Source organism: Balaenoptera acutorostrata, chromosome 16 (assembly GCF_949987535.1).
Source record: "Balaenoptera acutorostrata chromosome 16, mBalAcu1.1, whole genome shotgun sequence".
Lineage (NCBI taxonomy): Eukaryota > Metazoa > Chordata > Mammalia > Artiodactyla > Balaenopteridae > Balaenoptera > Balaenoptera acutorostrata.
In genome coordinates, this window is record NC_080079.1 from 17,582,329 (window position 1) to 17,599,272 (window position 16,944).

Below are 16,944 nucleotides of genomic sequence, written 5' to 3' on the forward strand. Positions count from 1 at the left end.
ATCCAGGGTGAGAATTTTTGTCAGCAGTCGGGGGAAGCTTTGAATAAGTGAGACCCCAGGGGAATTGGTAATACTCCTTTGTGGGGCCCAGCAAACTACAGCCTATGAGCCAAATTCAGCCACTATCTGTTTTTATGAATAAAGTTTTATTGGGACCCAGCTACACCTATACCTATTCCCTTAGGTATTATTTTTGGCTGCTTTCACACGCAATGGCAGAATTGAGAGGCTGCCAGAGATTGTTTGGCCTACAAAGCCTAAAATACTTATTATCTGGCCCTGTACAGAAAAAGCATTCCAACCCCATTCTATATATTGATTTGGGTGATGGTTTCATGGATGTTCACAAAAGTAGAAGTTCATCCACCTCTCCACTGAAGATCTGTGCACTGTGCTGTACTTATATCTCAATAAAACTCTCTACAAGTCAATAGAGTTAAATATCTATGTCTTTAAAAAAAAAGAAAAAGGCCTTTTAATTTTTATTCCAGTTATACTGTGTTAACCATTTAGGGAAAATATGGCTTTTGTGTTGCTCTTGTCTTTTCAAAACTGAGGAGTTAGGAGATTGTCAAAAGTGAGGAAGATCCCAACACATCAATTGATACTGTGTCCAAACCTTTTAGAAGAACATGACAGACACATCTAGAGAATCACTCACAAGCCATCCATATAAACGTTGCACTTGGCCAAGTCCTGAGATTACAGGAGGCATGGGAAGGGAAAGGAGGAGGAAGCTCATGGCATGCATGGTGTCATTCTGCTCTAGGTTATTTCAGGATATAGCTTAGGAAAGCAACCAGCTCAGCTCGGATTGAAATACTGTACCTATTAAGGTTAAACCGTTTTAAATTTCCAGGGAAGAAAATTCTGCCCGGACAATCACGTTGCATCTAAGCCTTAAACTGGAGAATGGGGCAGAGGGCAAACATCCGCTCTACTCTGCACCAAAGCAGGGCCACCCTCTCCTCTCACTCTCACGTCGCTACTGAGCTGCCATGTGCCTTGGGAACAATTTTATTGTGTCTGAGGTTTCCTCTTTTTTTCCCCTTTGCTGCTTTCGTTTCGTTTTCTTTCGCCATTTATCCTTTGATGGTCAAACTAAAATTACAGCTAGGTACCATGTGGCTTGACCTCATCCTGGTCTAGCAGGGATTGGGGGAGAATGAATCCTCAAAGCATGGTGGTGCTGGGTCTCTAATAAAATATCTCTCTGTTTGCCCACATGGGCATCATGCCTTAGCAAACAGAGGCAGAGGAGAACAATACTACCTGTTCATGGACGAGTAGTAATGCTTTCAGTCCTCCAGACAATGAGCTCTGTAACTTACTCCATCTCCCTCCTGAGACAGCGCTTCACACGGCCCGCACTGTACCAGGTGGTTTGGAGAAAGACGAACTGCTCGGCCTAACAAGGGACACTTCAGCAACGGGTGTAAAGACACAAAACAGCTACTCTGGGCTCGGCTGGTCTCCCAGTGACATGGCCCCAGCCAGCCTTTCCACTCCAAGATAGGGATCGTGACGCTATTCAACCTTGACAATCCCCATCCCCCAGGCAACAGGATTTTCCAGCCCTCCACAAGATGTAGCAGGCCTCGGGACACTGTTCATCACCCATTCATCAAGAGTTAGGGTTTGGGCTTGTTCTCCAACCAAGCCCTGAGTCTATACCCTTTTCTGGGAGCAACATTCACTGTGCTGTTGATCCAAAGGAAGAAGGGTCCCCCAGGGAGAGTGCCAGCAAGAACACCAGCCTTGGGGACTTCCCTGGTGGTCCAGTGGTTAAGACTCCATGATTCCAATGCAGGGGGCAGGGCACGGGTTCGATCCCTGGTTGAGGAACTAAGATCCCACATGCTTGCAGCGCATCCAAAAAATAAAACAAAAACAAAAAAAAAAACACCAGTCTTGGAAATAATCTGGGGGTGGAGAAGCGTTATCGAGAGTCGTACTTTCCCCTAACATACACACACGGACCAGCAGCACGACTGCAGAAGGAATCAAAATATTTTTAAAATAAGTCACTGTCACCTTGAAATGAGTACAAAATACTAGGGGCTCCACCGAATAACAACGTCTGCTGAGTCCCGCTTTTCACTGGTGGAATAATTCACAATGTACCTGGGGCAAAGGGCTACTGGAAAGTCTTCTCCAGGCAGAGGCAGATTTGAAACAGCACAGCTACAAAGATGTGATATGGCTGTGGACCACATACACACACACAAGGTATCTGCAAGGGCTAACCACAAGAAAGGGAGCAAGGGAAGAATGGGAATGATATAACCAAGCGACACCAGCTTCCAAGGAGAGAAGACCCCAGAGCCAGACTTGAATGCCCCAACAGCGGGTTTCAAAACCTCCCCTTGAAGGGTTAACCCAGAAGCAGAGGACTCAAGAAGTTTCGGCACCATTAGTTACAACATGAGGTCCATCCATCCTGGCCAGACCAGGCAGACAGACGAAAATCGTATTAGTCTGCTCTCCCTTCACTACTGCACTCTGTTGGCATCAGTTCAGCTCTGAGTCTATATTAGTCCGTGATTTGTTTAGCCTTTGGATTTAAGAGAATGGAGGTACTACGTGAGCAGGAAACAGGACACTCATCAGAAGCTGGGATCCGTCGCCTTTTCCTCCCAGCACTTCCAGTGTCATGTATCAACAAGTCCGAGAGAAATCAACATTTCAGAACAATCAGGTCAAAAGTGATATTCTTAGCACCACTTAACATGATTTTGATCCACCGGAAACAACTCTCTGGCTGTCACACGGCCTCCTCTCCCATCTCACCCCCCTTAATTCTTCCCATTCACATTCTGTCACCTCATGTGACTCCCAATTTAAGACCCCTCCTGAAGCAAAAAAACAGTAGCCAAGCTAGGGGGTCTGTGTGCCCATCATGCCTGATCAAGATGCTCTTAACAAAAAAACACAGGCTTCTCCTTCTTTCCCTATCTTTAAATCATTTTAGCAGCATTTCTTCTGCTCTTGTTTCTTCTTTGCTTCCCACCTCCCCCGAAGAATCAACCACCACCACACCGCCATCATCGTCACCATCATCATCACCTAGGTCAGGGGGAGGGGTGGAGAATAAGAGACACAAGAGACCTACACATTGACAAATCAAGCTTCGGCATCTCTTGCATGTCCTACCTGAATTGCAATCTGGTGTTCAATCGTTTTGTACGCAGAGTAATGTGTGCTCCCGGACTGAAAATGGAGCTGTAGAAAGAAACCAAATCAAAGCGTTCTGCTTATGTCACAAACTACAAGAAAACATCTTAAGCAGTTTATGAATAGCAGACAAACCTTCCTAGATTGAACTGCAGCCTTGGCATTCAATCAAGACCTCTGTATTTTTATTTGTTGCTATAAATAAGATGCTCATAATAATCTAGTTTAAAAAAAAAAAGCACCTATTCAATAAGCAAAAGGGGGGTGGAGGGGGCCAGGAGCGAGGATCAATGACATGAAAAGGAAAGACGGACGCCCATTAAGACATAAAGGAAGCCAGTGTGCTGAGCAAGATGCTGCAGAAAAATTAACTGTGTGTTGCAAACATCATCAGAATTGCGACACGTAGGCAAGAGGGAAAGACTGGGGAGAGAAAGGATGTGAGAAGCCACAAGACTGCAAAGGTACAAGCCCCCCAGAGTTCTGAGAACTAGGCTCTCACCCTCAAACACAATTCTATTTTGGGGAAAATGGCAGGCAGAATTCAGGGGCCACTCGATGCCTTATACATTCTTTCGCAATGACTAAGCTATCAGTCCCAGGACAGCTCAGGACAGCTCTGAAGCCCGCACGCACTCTAGGAATCCACACTTCCCCAAAGAAGGAGCCAACCAGTGCCGAAGAGCCACTGAGTTTTCTAAAGACCACCTCTTTGGGGGCCCCTGGGTGAAGGTACATCCCTGGTTCACCCAGACTCTCCACAGCACAAGGCTAAAGTCTCTCCTGGGCCTTTCCCTCTGAAGCCCTATAGATCTACCATCAAAGAAATGGGCAGCCCCAAATAAAAAGGAATACCAAGAGGCCTCTCCAAATTCTTCTTTTCCCAAATAGTACTTATTAATCTTGGGCTCCTACCAATTGGGAGAACAAACACCATCTGCTGACTTATTTTATAAACAATACAACAAACACTAAAAGGTCTCAACAATATCTGAAAATGCATTTTAATTGGCCATAAACGAACAAATGATGAAGAATCACACGGTCCTATGAAATCACTACCCATCTCCCTCGCAGCAGTAATCAAATCAGTTACATTTCCAAACACAGATCTGTATTACTATAGCAAACTATTGCCATTACTACCACTGTACGATTACTATTACCAGAACCTTCCTGTATAGCTGTTCTTTAGACCCCATTATTTTGTATCTTGCTCCCTGCAAGAAAAATTATTCAGTTTATACAGGTTTTTATTTTTGGGGGAAAAAAAAGGAATTCACATAAGAACTTCTGAACCAACTCAAACTAAACGCAACCCAGTAGTAATGAAATTTTTTAAATAGCCTAAATGCATACTGCTCATGGGATAAGGCTGTACTGTTCCCAGTTGGGGATATAGTGGGTTCTGAGATCACTGTATCTGCTCCAAGTGAACAAACAAAAACACACCGCCTGTATATATATTAGGAGTCTGCTTGCTCCCAAACATAATAGTAATCAAAGTTAAAAGGGGGCACAATAAAGGTGGGCCAAAAATATATATATTCCTTTACCTGTCAAAGCAGAGTAATGAATCACACTCCCTAAAACAACAAAAGATAAAGGCTGAGCCACTGAGATAAGCCCCCCTACGCACACAGCACTCCCCCCCCTGCACACACACACTCAGGAGCAGTTCATCCAAAGTGAGTCACTGAAAAAGACAGATGAATTTGCCCCCTTGGCCCCCCTGTCCTTTTTGTGAAAACTGCCAGTCAGTAAGCGGAGATCGCACTAATTACTGTGACAATTCTGCATTGTGTTAAAACAACTTTTGTGCGAGGGATAGGTTCCTCTGCGAGTTTGGAATTCTTGGCTGAGAGCAGCTCTTGTCGGAGCGGGGGACTCCCCTGCTCAGGAGAGAAGGCAACACTAAAACCTCGTCCCCCACTTTCAGCCGGTTTTATGCTGCGATTTTCCAACTGCCTGATTCAGAGCTTAATGGAAACTTGTCCAAGCTTTTCTTCCCACAAACCTTGCGGAGCCCTAAGGCAATCTTGCACTCAGGGTAACCACAGAAATCTCCTATCATCAATTAAAATCGAATGGACACCTGATAACTAAGTATACGTCGTGGAAACAAAATTTCATATAATCCCAGCCTTCTGAATAAATTAATGAAAGTGTGGCTAATCCAAATTCAATTTCCATTTGTCCGGTTCCACACTTAACCCTCACGTTCATCACCACCCAAACAACAACACAACCCCAGAGAGAATGCTACAATTAAGACAGTAAAAATGCAGCTGCAAGGTCCTTAAGAATCTGGTAGGACAAAGTTAATTTCACCTACACACACACCAATCTAACATCCCCAAGTAACATAACTCCCCTCCTCAGGTATCCAGGCACACAGAATAACCGCCACCAGCTCATAAATCCACACGGTACAAGCTCCAATCAGCTCTTCACTCCCAGCCAGTACCCACTGTGTTGGAGAGATTTTGAGCTTAAACTTCCCCCAGCAACAGCGATGAAGACTTACAATTTTCCCCTTTCTCCTTTGGGTTCCCATCCCCTCTTTTCCCAAATACTCTTTTCTAAAACACACCCTTTAAACACTGCTTTTTCCATCTCTGTAAAACACAGAGATGCCTTGTTCATTATAGTCTAGCTTTTTAAGACAATGATAAAATACAAGGACCCAGTAAAAACTTGGCATTCTAAACTGGAACAATAATTTATTTCTATCTCCGTAAAAAGCTAGAAGAAAGAGCAAGAGAGGGTTGGCCCTTTGTGCTTTTGTTTGTTTGTTTGTTTGCTTTTGGAAGATGAGGGGCGCTTGAGAGATCTTAGGTGGCGATCTAAGGCTCATCTGAGTTAAGAACCAGGTTCCCCCAGGCCTGGACTCTTGGGACCACCCCTGCTCTTGGCCACCTGCAGCGCTGCGCGTCATTTCCACATCCAGCAACTGTGGCTCTTGTACCCGGGCCCGCAACACACCCTCAACGTGGTTCCCCCCTGCCCCGCCCCTCCCCAGGCATCCTGAAGCAGCACCAAATGAGAACTCCAAGGTACTTTTCATGTCATGCCTTCCTGTGAAACTCTCAACAAAACAAACCTTCCCTTCCTGTGTGCTTGTTTACAGTGGCCAAGCCCACCCAACCACCCGTTGGAACACCTCCCGGGGACCCAGCCCCCCCTGGTCCAGAGGAAGAGCCATGGAGACGCGGTGGTGCTCAGCACAGCCTTGCCTACGTTTTCCAGCAATTCAAAAACCAACATTTTACGATCAACCACCTCCCTTATCAAGAAATCCTGTCTTGATGTCTCTGATTTCATTTCTAATCACTACTACTGGCCCTAAATTTGATGTTTCAGATACAAGACATCAGAGATACCCAGAGAGGGGAGAAGAGGGAAACAGCTTTTTCAATCACAGAGATCTCATCCTCAAAGGCGACTAAAAAACTTGGAACACTACATTGGGTTTTAAACTTCCAGTAGGATGAAGATTAATTTTGTATGCCTATTCATTCCACTAAATTGAGAAGAGCGGGGAGCATTTGCTTTATTTCCAGTTTTATGAATCACCAAGCTTCCTATTTAAAAAAAAAAGAAGAAGAAGAAATTCAGATTCATTTCCTAAACGGTTTTGGTTTGGGGGATTTTTTGGTCCACCTTCCTCTCCCCTGTAGCTACCACCGTGAGGCACTTGAAGTTTAATTTCCATGTCATTAGCATAAAAGGCAGAATAGAGGCTTAAGTATATCTAAGACTTTTTCTTAAGTCACCAGTCATTTTGCAGGACAGAGACAGCACCCCCAGCCCTATGCTGGGAGCCTCTTACATTTAGTGGGAAATAAACTTCTGACCAGGCCTTTGGGTGCCTGCCCGCCCCCTTAAAAGATGCCAAGGGGACTTCTAACTTCCACAGGGAAGGCAAAGCCAGCACTGACTGCTAGGTATGAAGGCTTAAACATTCCTGCAAGGATCCAGACACGGAACATCTGTACCCTCCTACAACAACAACTTAACAAAGGCAACCCCTTTTCACTTCCTGGCATTCTCCTTCAGAAATTCTGCTGCAACAAAACACATGCCTTTAGACACAGGAACAATCTCTCCTACTGTCTCAACGTTCCATCAAATGTCTATTTACCCTCATTAATTTTTTCTTTTCTTTTCCTCAACCTGAAACCATCAGCTATGAGTCAGAGAACGATCATTAACTTTTACAGCTTTCATACACATCCACCTACTCACATTTGGGGAAAGAAGTATTGACTTGCAACACTGCCTGAGACCAAAATCCTCTAAGAAGAAAAAAAAAGGGGGGGGAAATCACTTCAATAAAGTTATATCTATAGGTCTATGGGGGGATGCTACATTCATTGTTTTTCCACTTTGTGCTGCAGTCTCTTGCAAAAAAAAAAAGAAAAGAAAGAAAGAAATAAGTGGAAGTTGAACTTGGTTATGGTGATGGGCATTTTTGGATTGGTTTTTTTGAGGGAAAATTAGATGATTTTCTTTAAACATCAAAACATAATTACATTTCTTAAACTGTTTGGGGGAGGGGAGAATAAAGTGAAGCAAGTTTCCTGCTCTTGTCCAAAACACATTTCCAGCATATAAAAACACGTGGGCTAAAGTGCTGAGACATGTTCCTAACACAGCATTTTTCATTAAAAGTTGCTACACTAACACTCTTAAAATGATGCCCCATCATTACTCCACTTAGCAGTCACAGCGCTGCAACTCATAACGAATTAATTTGCATTAATGTGGGTTTCATGTGTCCTACCCTGGGTATGCCATTGTGATTCAGGCTTAATAAAACTGACACGACAATAACATAGTGCCTTTTATTTCACTTTCCCAAAACAACCAACCCACCCAAAGACCCACACAAATCCTCTTGATTTTTTAAGCATTTTGCTAATATATTTAGTACATCATAATTGGTCCAGCACGCAAGAACCTAGTTTTCTTCTCAGTAAATATTTATAGCATCACTCTTTCCCATTCATTCTGCATTTTCTTAGAGAATCTCACTGTAGCCTACATCTGCAATTCATTGACTTTACAATTTACCACATGTTGGGATGGGAGAGGTCTTAGCTCCATTTGAATCACTACACAAATATGCAAGTGATTTATCGGTTTCAAACTAAAGACTGCAAGAGAAGGACTCCACTTTTCCTGAACATTACTTCTTCTGGCAGACCATGAACAATTACAGTTCGTACTAATTAAGCTCTGTAAATGTGCTGTGCCTTACTAATGTCTACCAGGCCTCAAATTTATTTTCATGATGCCAAACTTTAGCAAGCAATTTTAACTCCTTCAGAGCTGATCCCACTAATAACTATTCCTTCCCCCTGTAGATCGAGCTGTTTGGAGCTACTTCATGACCAAAAAAAAAAAAAGAAAAGAATAAAATATTACAGACGAATTACCAGCCTGAAATCAGATGTGCCCAAGGAAGAAAAAACCTATCCTGGGAAAACCGAAGAACACCAGGGCTGATAACCCGTTCAAAGATCCCACAGCCCCATCTTTGTAATGAGCTGTTAAGGGATTCATATCTGTCCCTGAGGGCTAGTAAGTTTCTGCATTCCATTGATTAGAAAATAAAACCTTTCGGCCTCTTGTCTTGAAGTCTGGGTTGGATGGAAGGAAGGATCCGGCCTGCAAGGACAGTGCGATCAGCTCCCACCCCCCTCAACAGTTACCCACACACCTCAGAATCCCACTCCCCCTTTACCAGGTGGTCCGTTTGTAACACACACACTAGAAAGCCCACTTTTTTAAGAACGAATTAAAATCAGGAGGCTAATTGGCCTTCTCTGTCACATCGGGGTCTTGACCACAGATGCCCCATCCCCAGCTCCTCACACAATAACTTACATGAAATACTATCTGCTGCTGGATAGAGCTCTTTGGGTGAAAAGTGGATTGGGACCAGTTTTTACTGAGCAGAGCCATATAGTTTTAAGTAGCCACCCCCCCTACCCATGGTATTTCTACCTCTCATAAAAAACTTCTAATCCCTAATTTCAATCAAGCCATTTCCTCAGGCCCAAATCTCTGTCCCATCTTCTTATACTTTTCTAATCTTTCTCAGGCAAGCATTTATTCTTCCTCCCCTGCTACTTTTCTGTGCTTCCTCCCCCAGATACCAGTGCACTTTCCCCAAATGAATGGCCTTCCCACTCGCAAGGTAAATCTGGATGTTTTTTTTCTCATCTATTAATTCTTTTAATCAACTCTCCTCACTCTATGGCACTTTTTTTTTTTTTAAACCCTCACGTTAACTAGCGCACTATGCAATGTGTGTACGTTCCCTTCGTATAAATTAAAGACCCGTCTCCCATATCAGGTTTCTTTAAGTATTCTGGGAAATATGCACAATATAGGCAAGAGGGTCTCAAAAAAAAAAAAAAAAGGCAAGAAAGAAAGGAAAAAAGGGAGAAGCCAGAAGAAAAGGAAAAGAGATGCAAACACCTAGAGCAACTTTGCTTTTGAAAAAAGGCATTTGGGCCGAGCCTCTCCCACCCACCCAACTGAATTTCCATTACTGAAAGTGCTCTTTATAAAAGTGTGTAACAATAGCCTGGAGGAAAAGTACAAGTCAGCTGCCAAAGGAGGAGGGGGTGCCTGTCTCAGTAAGCTCAGATTGTAGGCATGGGGGTCAGAGGAGGGGAGAGGGCAGCTTTTGCGAAGGGCTCTCCACACCCCACCCCCATCTCATTGCTTATAATTAGTGAGAGAAATCTGAGCTACTGCCAGTGTCTGCGGACCTCGAATATTATAAGGCCAACGTGGCGTCAAATATCTTAACATTCATAAGTGTTATGGGCTGTAAATAAAGCCTGTGGATTTATGACCTGGTGGCGCTTGCCAGCAAAGGACTGGGGCACATTTCTTTCAGCAGACCTGTCGAGGTGCAAGTTTGCCTTTGGTTGTAAAATTAACCATTTCCTTCACAAACGTGCTCAATTTTAAGTCAGAGTTGAAGATTTACTTACACCGTTGCCAATATCCACTCCCAGAAGAAACTCAGACGCCCACAACACACCCCCTTCAAAAATAAAAGCCTCAAGGATTTGATTCACCCCGCTCCTCAAAACTTCTGAAATGTGTCACCTCGAAACAGTTATAAATGTGGTTAAAGATATTATCTAATTCCACTCACCAAGACTAAAAAGCTTACACCTACTTCCCTGGAAAGTGCTTATTTATTTGGCAACGCCATGGTTTAAAAAAACAAAAAAGGAGTAAATCACTCCTTGCCTGAAGTTTTGTCCCTTCCCCCAATATAATGTCATCTATTTCCTGTGTAGGAGAGAGCCTCTGCTAAATCCAGGTTGCCTCAGACTTCACTGCCAATAAACCAACTTCCACAGAACTTCCAGACAGCTGGGGAAAAGGTCCTCGGAGTTTTAGTCATGGTCCAGAAACACACGTCCACACAAAAATTTGCAGCTGTCCTTTCTCTGCAGTGCATTTTTAATGTGATTCGGGGGCCCCTGTTGTGAAACATCTGACAAAATGTAAAATCCTCTTAGATACCTTCTAGTTTACCCCCTGTGCATGTGTAAGAGAAGTTGCACCAACATTTCTCCACCAAGAAATCTAGGCGCTTTTCGCAAGCACGCAGGCACCTCGTGGGATGTGACGAGGCATTCAAAACCTGGAAAGACTTCTACTGTAATCTTTAAAAGCACAGCCTCTGGTGCAACTATTAAAATGCTGGTTTTCTAAAGCAAATATTTTTTTAATAGCGTGCAGAACTGCAGTTATCCTGCGCTGCTAACAGAACAGCATTCTTGATCTGCCAGCCCCCAGAAACTTTCCTGTAACTTTTTCACAGCTTGCTAAGAAACAGAAAGCTGACCAGCTTCCAGCAGGGACCCTAAATGAAATCCATATCAGTAAAATTAAAATCAAGGTGGAAAACTCCTAGCCAGAGCGGGGATTGTTTTCCTCCAAATCTCTTCTCAATCAGATAGGGGGCATCAGTGAAAGCTACTTCCCTTCAGCAGTCAAAAGTTTCCAAAAACACTTCTTCCAGATAAACACTCCAGGCTCCCGACTGCCTCATAGTTTGTTTCTGGGGTTTCAGAAAGCTTTCATTTCAACAAACTGCAAAGCACTGGCATATTAAATTTATAATCATTAAAATATGACTTATTGGGTGAATGTTGAGCCCATAACCCAAACTGCAGACATTAAACCCCAACCTATAAAGATTAGCACGGAATTAATACTTTGCATTGAGACTGAAACCTAAACATGTTTGCCATAAATATTTCTGAAGGAGATGAAAAACAATTAGCATAAATACCAAAGAAGGGCAAGAACACCTGTTCTTTTTCAGGGCGATAAGCATTTTATTGTTCTCTATTTAAAATGTAATGACCTGTGTAATTACAGTAATATTACATTGTTATGTAGGGGCTTGGAATGTCACACTTTGAAAAGTGTTGTCAAAACAATCAGGGGTGAAGGTGGGGGGTAGGAGGACAATGGGGAAGGACCACCATTAACCCTTCACACTCCGAGGTCTAAATCTTTTGTATTAGAAAGGATTACGCTGTTTGAGCGAGGAGAAAACATCCATTTTTCACCAGGCAGAAAGAGAAGTTGCTGCCCGGCTAAATAAAACCCCAATGAATAGGCCCCTCTTGGTTTCCTTTAAATACTGGATTCCAAGTTCAAAAATGAATTCAAGATGCTGCTTATTTATTTGTTCAACCTAGTAGCAAACAGCTTCAGCTGGAAAGCAAATAACTTTGGATCAAAGAAGATGCGAAAGCTCTAATAATCAACCCCTTAAAAAGAATTTCAAACCTAACTGGAATTTCTGCCACCATATCCCATATTCTAATTTGGCAGGAGGGAAAAAGAAATGTAAAACTACTCTTTCCTATCTACTTTAATATGGTAACAGTATTCTTATCGTTGGTATATACAAATGTTACCACAATTCTAATATTTGCAGTTCTATCACCTCCCATCTACTTAACCAGACCTCTCACCTTAATGCTTTTTTGTACTCAAATCTTTTTAAAAGCTGTTCCTATTACTGTATCAAAGGCTAAATTAATGTGATGCAGAAATCTTTTGTCATTTTAAAATAAAATTATTACTATCAAGCTTTATGGCGTCTCCAGCAATTAAAGCATTATTCTTGAGATAAAATATTATTCATCACAAACCCATTTAATGATACTCCTTAATTCTTTACGTTCTTAAAAAGAAAAGCAGAAATCAGGAATCCATAGAGTTTGCTTTTTAAAGGATGCAACTGCTTACAGGTACACTCATAAGTTAACAGAAATAAGTAGCAAAAGAACACCACCACCAAGGAGGGTCCGGAAGAGAACAGAACATACAGCTAATTTGTCTTTACACCTTGCCCTCAAAAACACACTCTATGAAGCACTAAGAATTTCAGATGAGCATGAAAAGACCGCTATCTTGCCTATAGATTCCTTCGGCAGCTGTATCAAATCTGGAATTGCAAGCCGGCCCTCTGATCGGAGAGGTCAGGAGTGACACACAACAGCCTCTCAGCCTCATTTCCATGGCTCTACTTACCGGCTTAAATAACCTTAATTCTGGAGCACATCAGCTAACCCAGGTAACAGATAGGAGAAGGAAGGGCCTGTGCACACTAAAGATGTCTGTTGGTGTTTGACACGCAAATACTAAAACTGCCTCCTGAGTTCAGAAATGTCTTCTCAGACTCCATCTGATGTCACAGCATCAGGCCACCCGCTATGTCCACAATTAAAATAACTAGACGCCGAGTATTCCTACAGTGCCCACAAAGGGGACGGGTTGTTGGGAGCCATCCTTTTCGCACTGGGAAATCATTTATTTACCTTTAACAATTTCCCTGTTTCCTAATTACAGCGCAACACAACTGTTGGAGTTTCAGGAGATCCTGCGGCAAGATTGCCAGCGGTCACAGACAGGAGTTTGCAAAGAGTCAAGAAGGCCAGCAAGCCCGCCATCAAAGCTCAATATTCAGATGGCCTTTCAGATGGCTAAGTGGATTTTAAAATAATACCAGAGAGGCTTCCATCGTAGGGGGAGGGGAGGAGACTAAGAAATTCTCAGGGTTACTTCGGAATGTCGCTTGGTCGGCTTGGTTATTACACAAACTATCCGATTCTGAGCCGAATACTCCCGGTTCAGGATGCCCACAGGCTCCCAAGAAAAATACAACGTAACCGGACTATGTTTCCCCTACAGCTGCAACCCCACTGCCCGGCCCCCGCCGCCTGAAAGAGCTGGCCCTGCAGGAGGAGGTCGAGCTGAAACACTCTCCCAGCTTCCCAAGCATGCAGAAGCCTGGGCGCGCGGGAGGGGGAGGGAGGGTAATAATTATTTCTCTGTCCTAGCCATAAAAAATGACCGGTCTAGCATGCCCTTGCCATTTTTGCCAGGGCCCAAAAAAACAAGTCAAACCTGATAGTTAATATTTTAATGCTTAAAAACACTTGTAGATCTGATCGACTCCCGTCCGGCAAGCCCTCGGCCATAAGCACCGAATCCACGGCTGCTGAACAGTGGGTGCACTATTTCAAATTGCTATCTCGAGTTACCGAAAAAGAAAAGAAAACAGAAGTAGTGAGTGTAAATAAGAGGTAGGGGGACCAAACCAGAGAGGGTGCAAAATGACAATTCCGAGAAGCCGGGCACAAACGTTTAGAGATTGCGTCTAGAGATTCGTAATCCAGGGTTTTTAGAGGAGGGTGGCATGGGGGGAGGGGGTTCAGGGCGAGGGCAGGGGGCAGAGGCCTGTCGGGGAAGAGGGTGAGCCTTATTCACAAATGTCACGGGGGGGCGCGGGACGCACGCCGCGGGAAGCGCCCCCCCCGGAGCCTGGCACCCCGCGCCGCCCTGGAGCCCCCAAAGTTGGGTGGCCCGCGATCAGCAGCCCAATCCTTTGAAGGAAAGGAGCCCTCGGCCTCCCTCACCCTCTATACACCCTTGGGCCCCGCACAACCTGGTCTCTGGCCCCCCCAGGGCCCACTGAGGGCCTTCTCGGAAGCTGACGAGCGCAGATCCCGCTATAAATCCCAAGGCACCAAAATTCCCTAGAAATACATCAAGTCCGCTCGGAGGAGGCCATCCCGGCTGCATACAAACCAAAACCCGCGGCCACAGGGGCCTCTCCACCCCGCGCGGCCCGGGAGAGCCCGCAGCCAGCGCGCCGGGCAGCCGAGCCCGCCACGGCGCCCAGGGCGCTCGCGGCCCTGCGGGGTGGCCCCAGAAAAGGAAGCCCAGAGCCCCCAAGTTTGCAGTAGAACCAGTCTTGGAAGCGTGACCTTCCAGGGGAAAAGGGAAGGAGGGCTGAGAGCCAGCCATCGCCACTATAAAGCTAAACAAATAAGCGGCCGAAAGAGAAAGGCGAGGCGCTTCTCCAAGGCCCCGGGCTCCGCGCGCCCGCTAGTTCTCAAGTCCAACGCCTGGAGGACAATCCACTCTACCCCGCGCGTCGGGCGCAGCCCAATCACTCAGTCCCCGGCAGCGGCAGCCAAGGGGTTAACCGGGGAAAGCCCAAGACGCCACAGAAGAGGGAAGGAAGAGAGAGAGAGAGGGAGAGGGAGAAAAGAAAGAGCCACACAGGCATCTTCCCAGGGTGAAGAAACAAACACCACCACCAAAGGGGGCGGGGGGAATCAGAGCGCAAAAAAAAGTTCTTCTGATTCCCCCCCAACCAACAAAGCCCTGCTTGGAAAGAAAAGTCTCCCCAACATCACGAGGCAACAAACTGAAAGCAAGAACATGGCGAAGTGCAAACAAATCCAGTCCACAAAAGGCAGAAAAGTTTGGAGAGTTTCGGGCTGCCTGGGCCACGAGAGGGGGAGGGGAGGCGGGGAGGGGAGGAGGCGGGGAGGGAGGGTAGAGGGAGGGAGGGAGCAGGGCAGGGGCCGCATGCGGGGCCGGGCGGGAGGCAAGGGCGGGCGGGCAGCGGGCGGGGGCCGCGCGCGGAGGCACTTACGGTTCGGGCGGTGGGCGAGAGCGATCCGTTGGGGAGGTAGGGGCTCGTCAGGTCGGGGATCATGATGAAAGGGTAGCCGGGATACGGTGGCCCCTTAAAGAGCCCTCCATCTTGCCTCTTGGCCGCTAACATGGCGGGGCAGCGAGGGGACGGCGGCGGCCGCGCGGAGCGGGAGAGAGCGAGGAGAAACTTTTTAGAAAGTGCCCCAAGTGGCTGGACGCCCCGGCCGGGCCGACGCAAGGCCCGGCCGAGCGGGGCGCAGGGCCCGGGCGCGCGGGGCGGCGGGCCCGGGGGACAGCTCCCGGCGGCTGCGGGGCGCGCGGGGCGTACTCACCTTCTTCCAAACTTTCCCGGGATTTATCTCGGAAACTTTCGGAGCGAGGCGGAGGCCGTCTTTCCGCCTTCCCGGAGGGGTGGAGGTGGGGAGGGCGAGGGGCAAACGCCACGCAGAGGGGGGAGAAGGGGGAGAAAAAGAATCAGCGAGGTGGGGGGGTTTGGGGTGGGAGAGAAAAACAGGGTTACAAGTTTTTGCAATGGTGGCACCACACGCACACGCCGCCCGCCCGGCCCCGCGGCGCCCCGCCGCCGCCCCCAGCCCCGATTTCTCCCCTTTAAGCAACATTTGCCAAGCCCAGGAAATAGATTAAGAACCCCACCAGCCCGAGGGGCTTTTCCTACCTCGGAATCGGAGGAGCTGTTTTGATTCGTTTCTGATTCATTGACTAGAGACGATTTGACATCAGCTAAATCCCTCTCTGCCGAGGAGTTTTCGGAGCTCTTCTCCTCTTGCTCGCCCTCGTCTTTGAAGGAAATCAGTTCGTCGTTGGCGCCTAGGTCATCTCCTCCACCGCCGTTCAGCTGCGGCATTTTTTTCACCCACCAGCAGCAATTTTGGAAGAAAAATGAAGGAGGAAGAAAAGCCAAAAAAAAAAAAAAACCCAAAAAAGTTTTGCCCCCCCCCCCAGAAAAATACTGCAAGAAAAAGACGAGTCCAAGGTGAACTTTTTTCTGCTTTGGGGTCTTTTTCTCCTGGGGAGGGGAAAGAGGGAGGAGGGGAGGGGAAGGGGGGGGAGATCTTCTGCACGCGTGAGTTTGGGTTTCTTTTTTCTCTCGTTCCCAAGGATCCGATCAATGTGCAAAAAAATAATAAATAAAAAAAGGGGGGTAAAAAAAAACACACACACCAACAACAACAAGAAGTCAGATATAAAGAGCAAAGGGGGGGGGGGAAGCCGAAGATACAGGAGGAGCTCGTGCCGCTCGGATTTGAGTGAGTTGAAGTTAGACTGAGAGCTTTTCAGTTCAAAGGCGGCGCTGATTGACAGATAGAAAAAGGGGGATCGAAATCCGGAGGAACGGAGTAGTCTGGGAGCGGAGATTATTGACAGGGAGAGAGGAACACACTCGCTTAATGAGATGCCGGGGGGCGGGGCCGGCCCGGTGACGTCTGCATAAATAAACAGCCGGGGTGGGCGGGGCGGGGGCGGCTAACAATGATCCTTTCGGGCGCCGGGAGAGGGAGGAGGGAGACGAGGAGGAGGAGGAGGAGGAGAGGGGCGGGGGAGGGGGGGAGAGACGGAGGGAGGAGTGTTCAGGGGGAGAGGCCTGCGCTGAGTGTGTGCGAGCCTGGGAGTCTGGGCGAGGGAACGGGGACTCGCTCCGGGAGGGGGGTGGCTTCAGAAAGACAATGCGGAGTAGGAGAGGAGGGGAAGGGGGTGGCGACCGCGTCAGGAATCCGAGCCGAGGAAGGCGGAAGGAAAGCCCAC

At 46.6% G+C, this 16,944-nt stretch overlaps 1 protein-coding gene across 39 annotated transcripts in view; it reads right to left on the bottom strand.

Annotated features, from left to right (window-relative positions):
• Positions 1-16,569, bottom strand: part of TCF7L2 (transcription factor 7 like 2) — a 197,825-nt gene extending 181,256 nt beyond the window's left edge. For 9 of the 39 annotated variants that reach the window (XM_057530837.1, XM_057530840.1, XM_057530842.1 and 6 more), the window contains exons 1-4: positions 15,857-16,567; positions 15,513-15,579; positions 15,179-15,303; positions 3,154-3,222 (exon numbers count right to left, since the gene is read on the bottom strand). In XM_057530837.1, coding sequence (XP_057386820.1) covers positions 3,154-3,222; positions 15,179-15,303; positions 15,513-15,579; positions 15,857-16,045 — 450 coding nt within the window. In that variant the 5' untranslated portion in view covers positions 16,046-16,567. Of the gene's footprint in view, positions 1-3,153; positions 3,223-15,178; positions 15,304-15,512; positions 15,580-15,856 lie in introns of all 39 variants that reach the window. The other 30 variants (XM_057530852.1, XM_057530848.1, XM_057530846.1 and 27 more) reach the window with 9 other exon arrangements.
• Between the last annotated feature and the right edge of the window lie 375 nt (positions 16,570-16,944).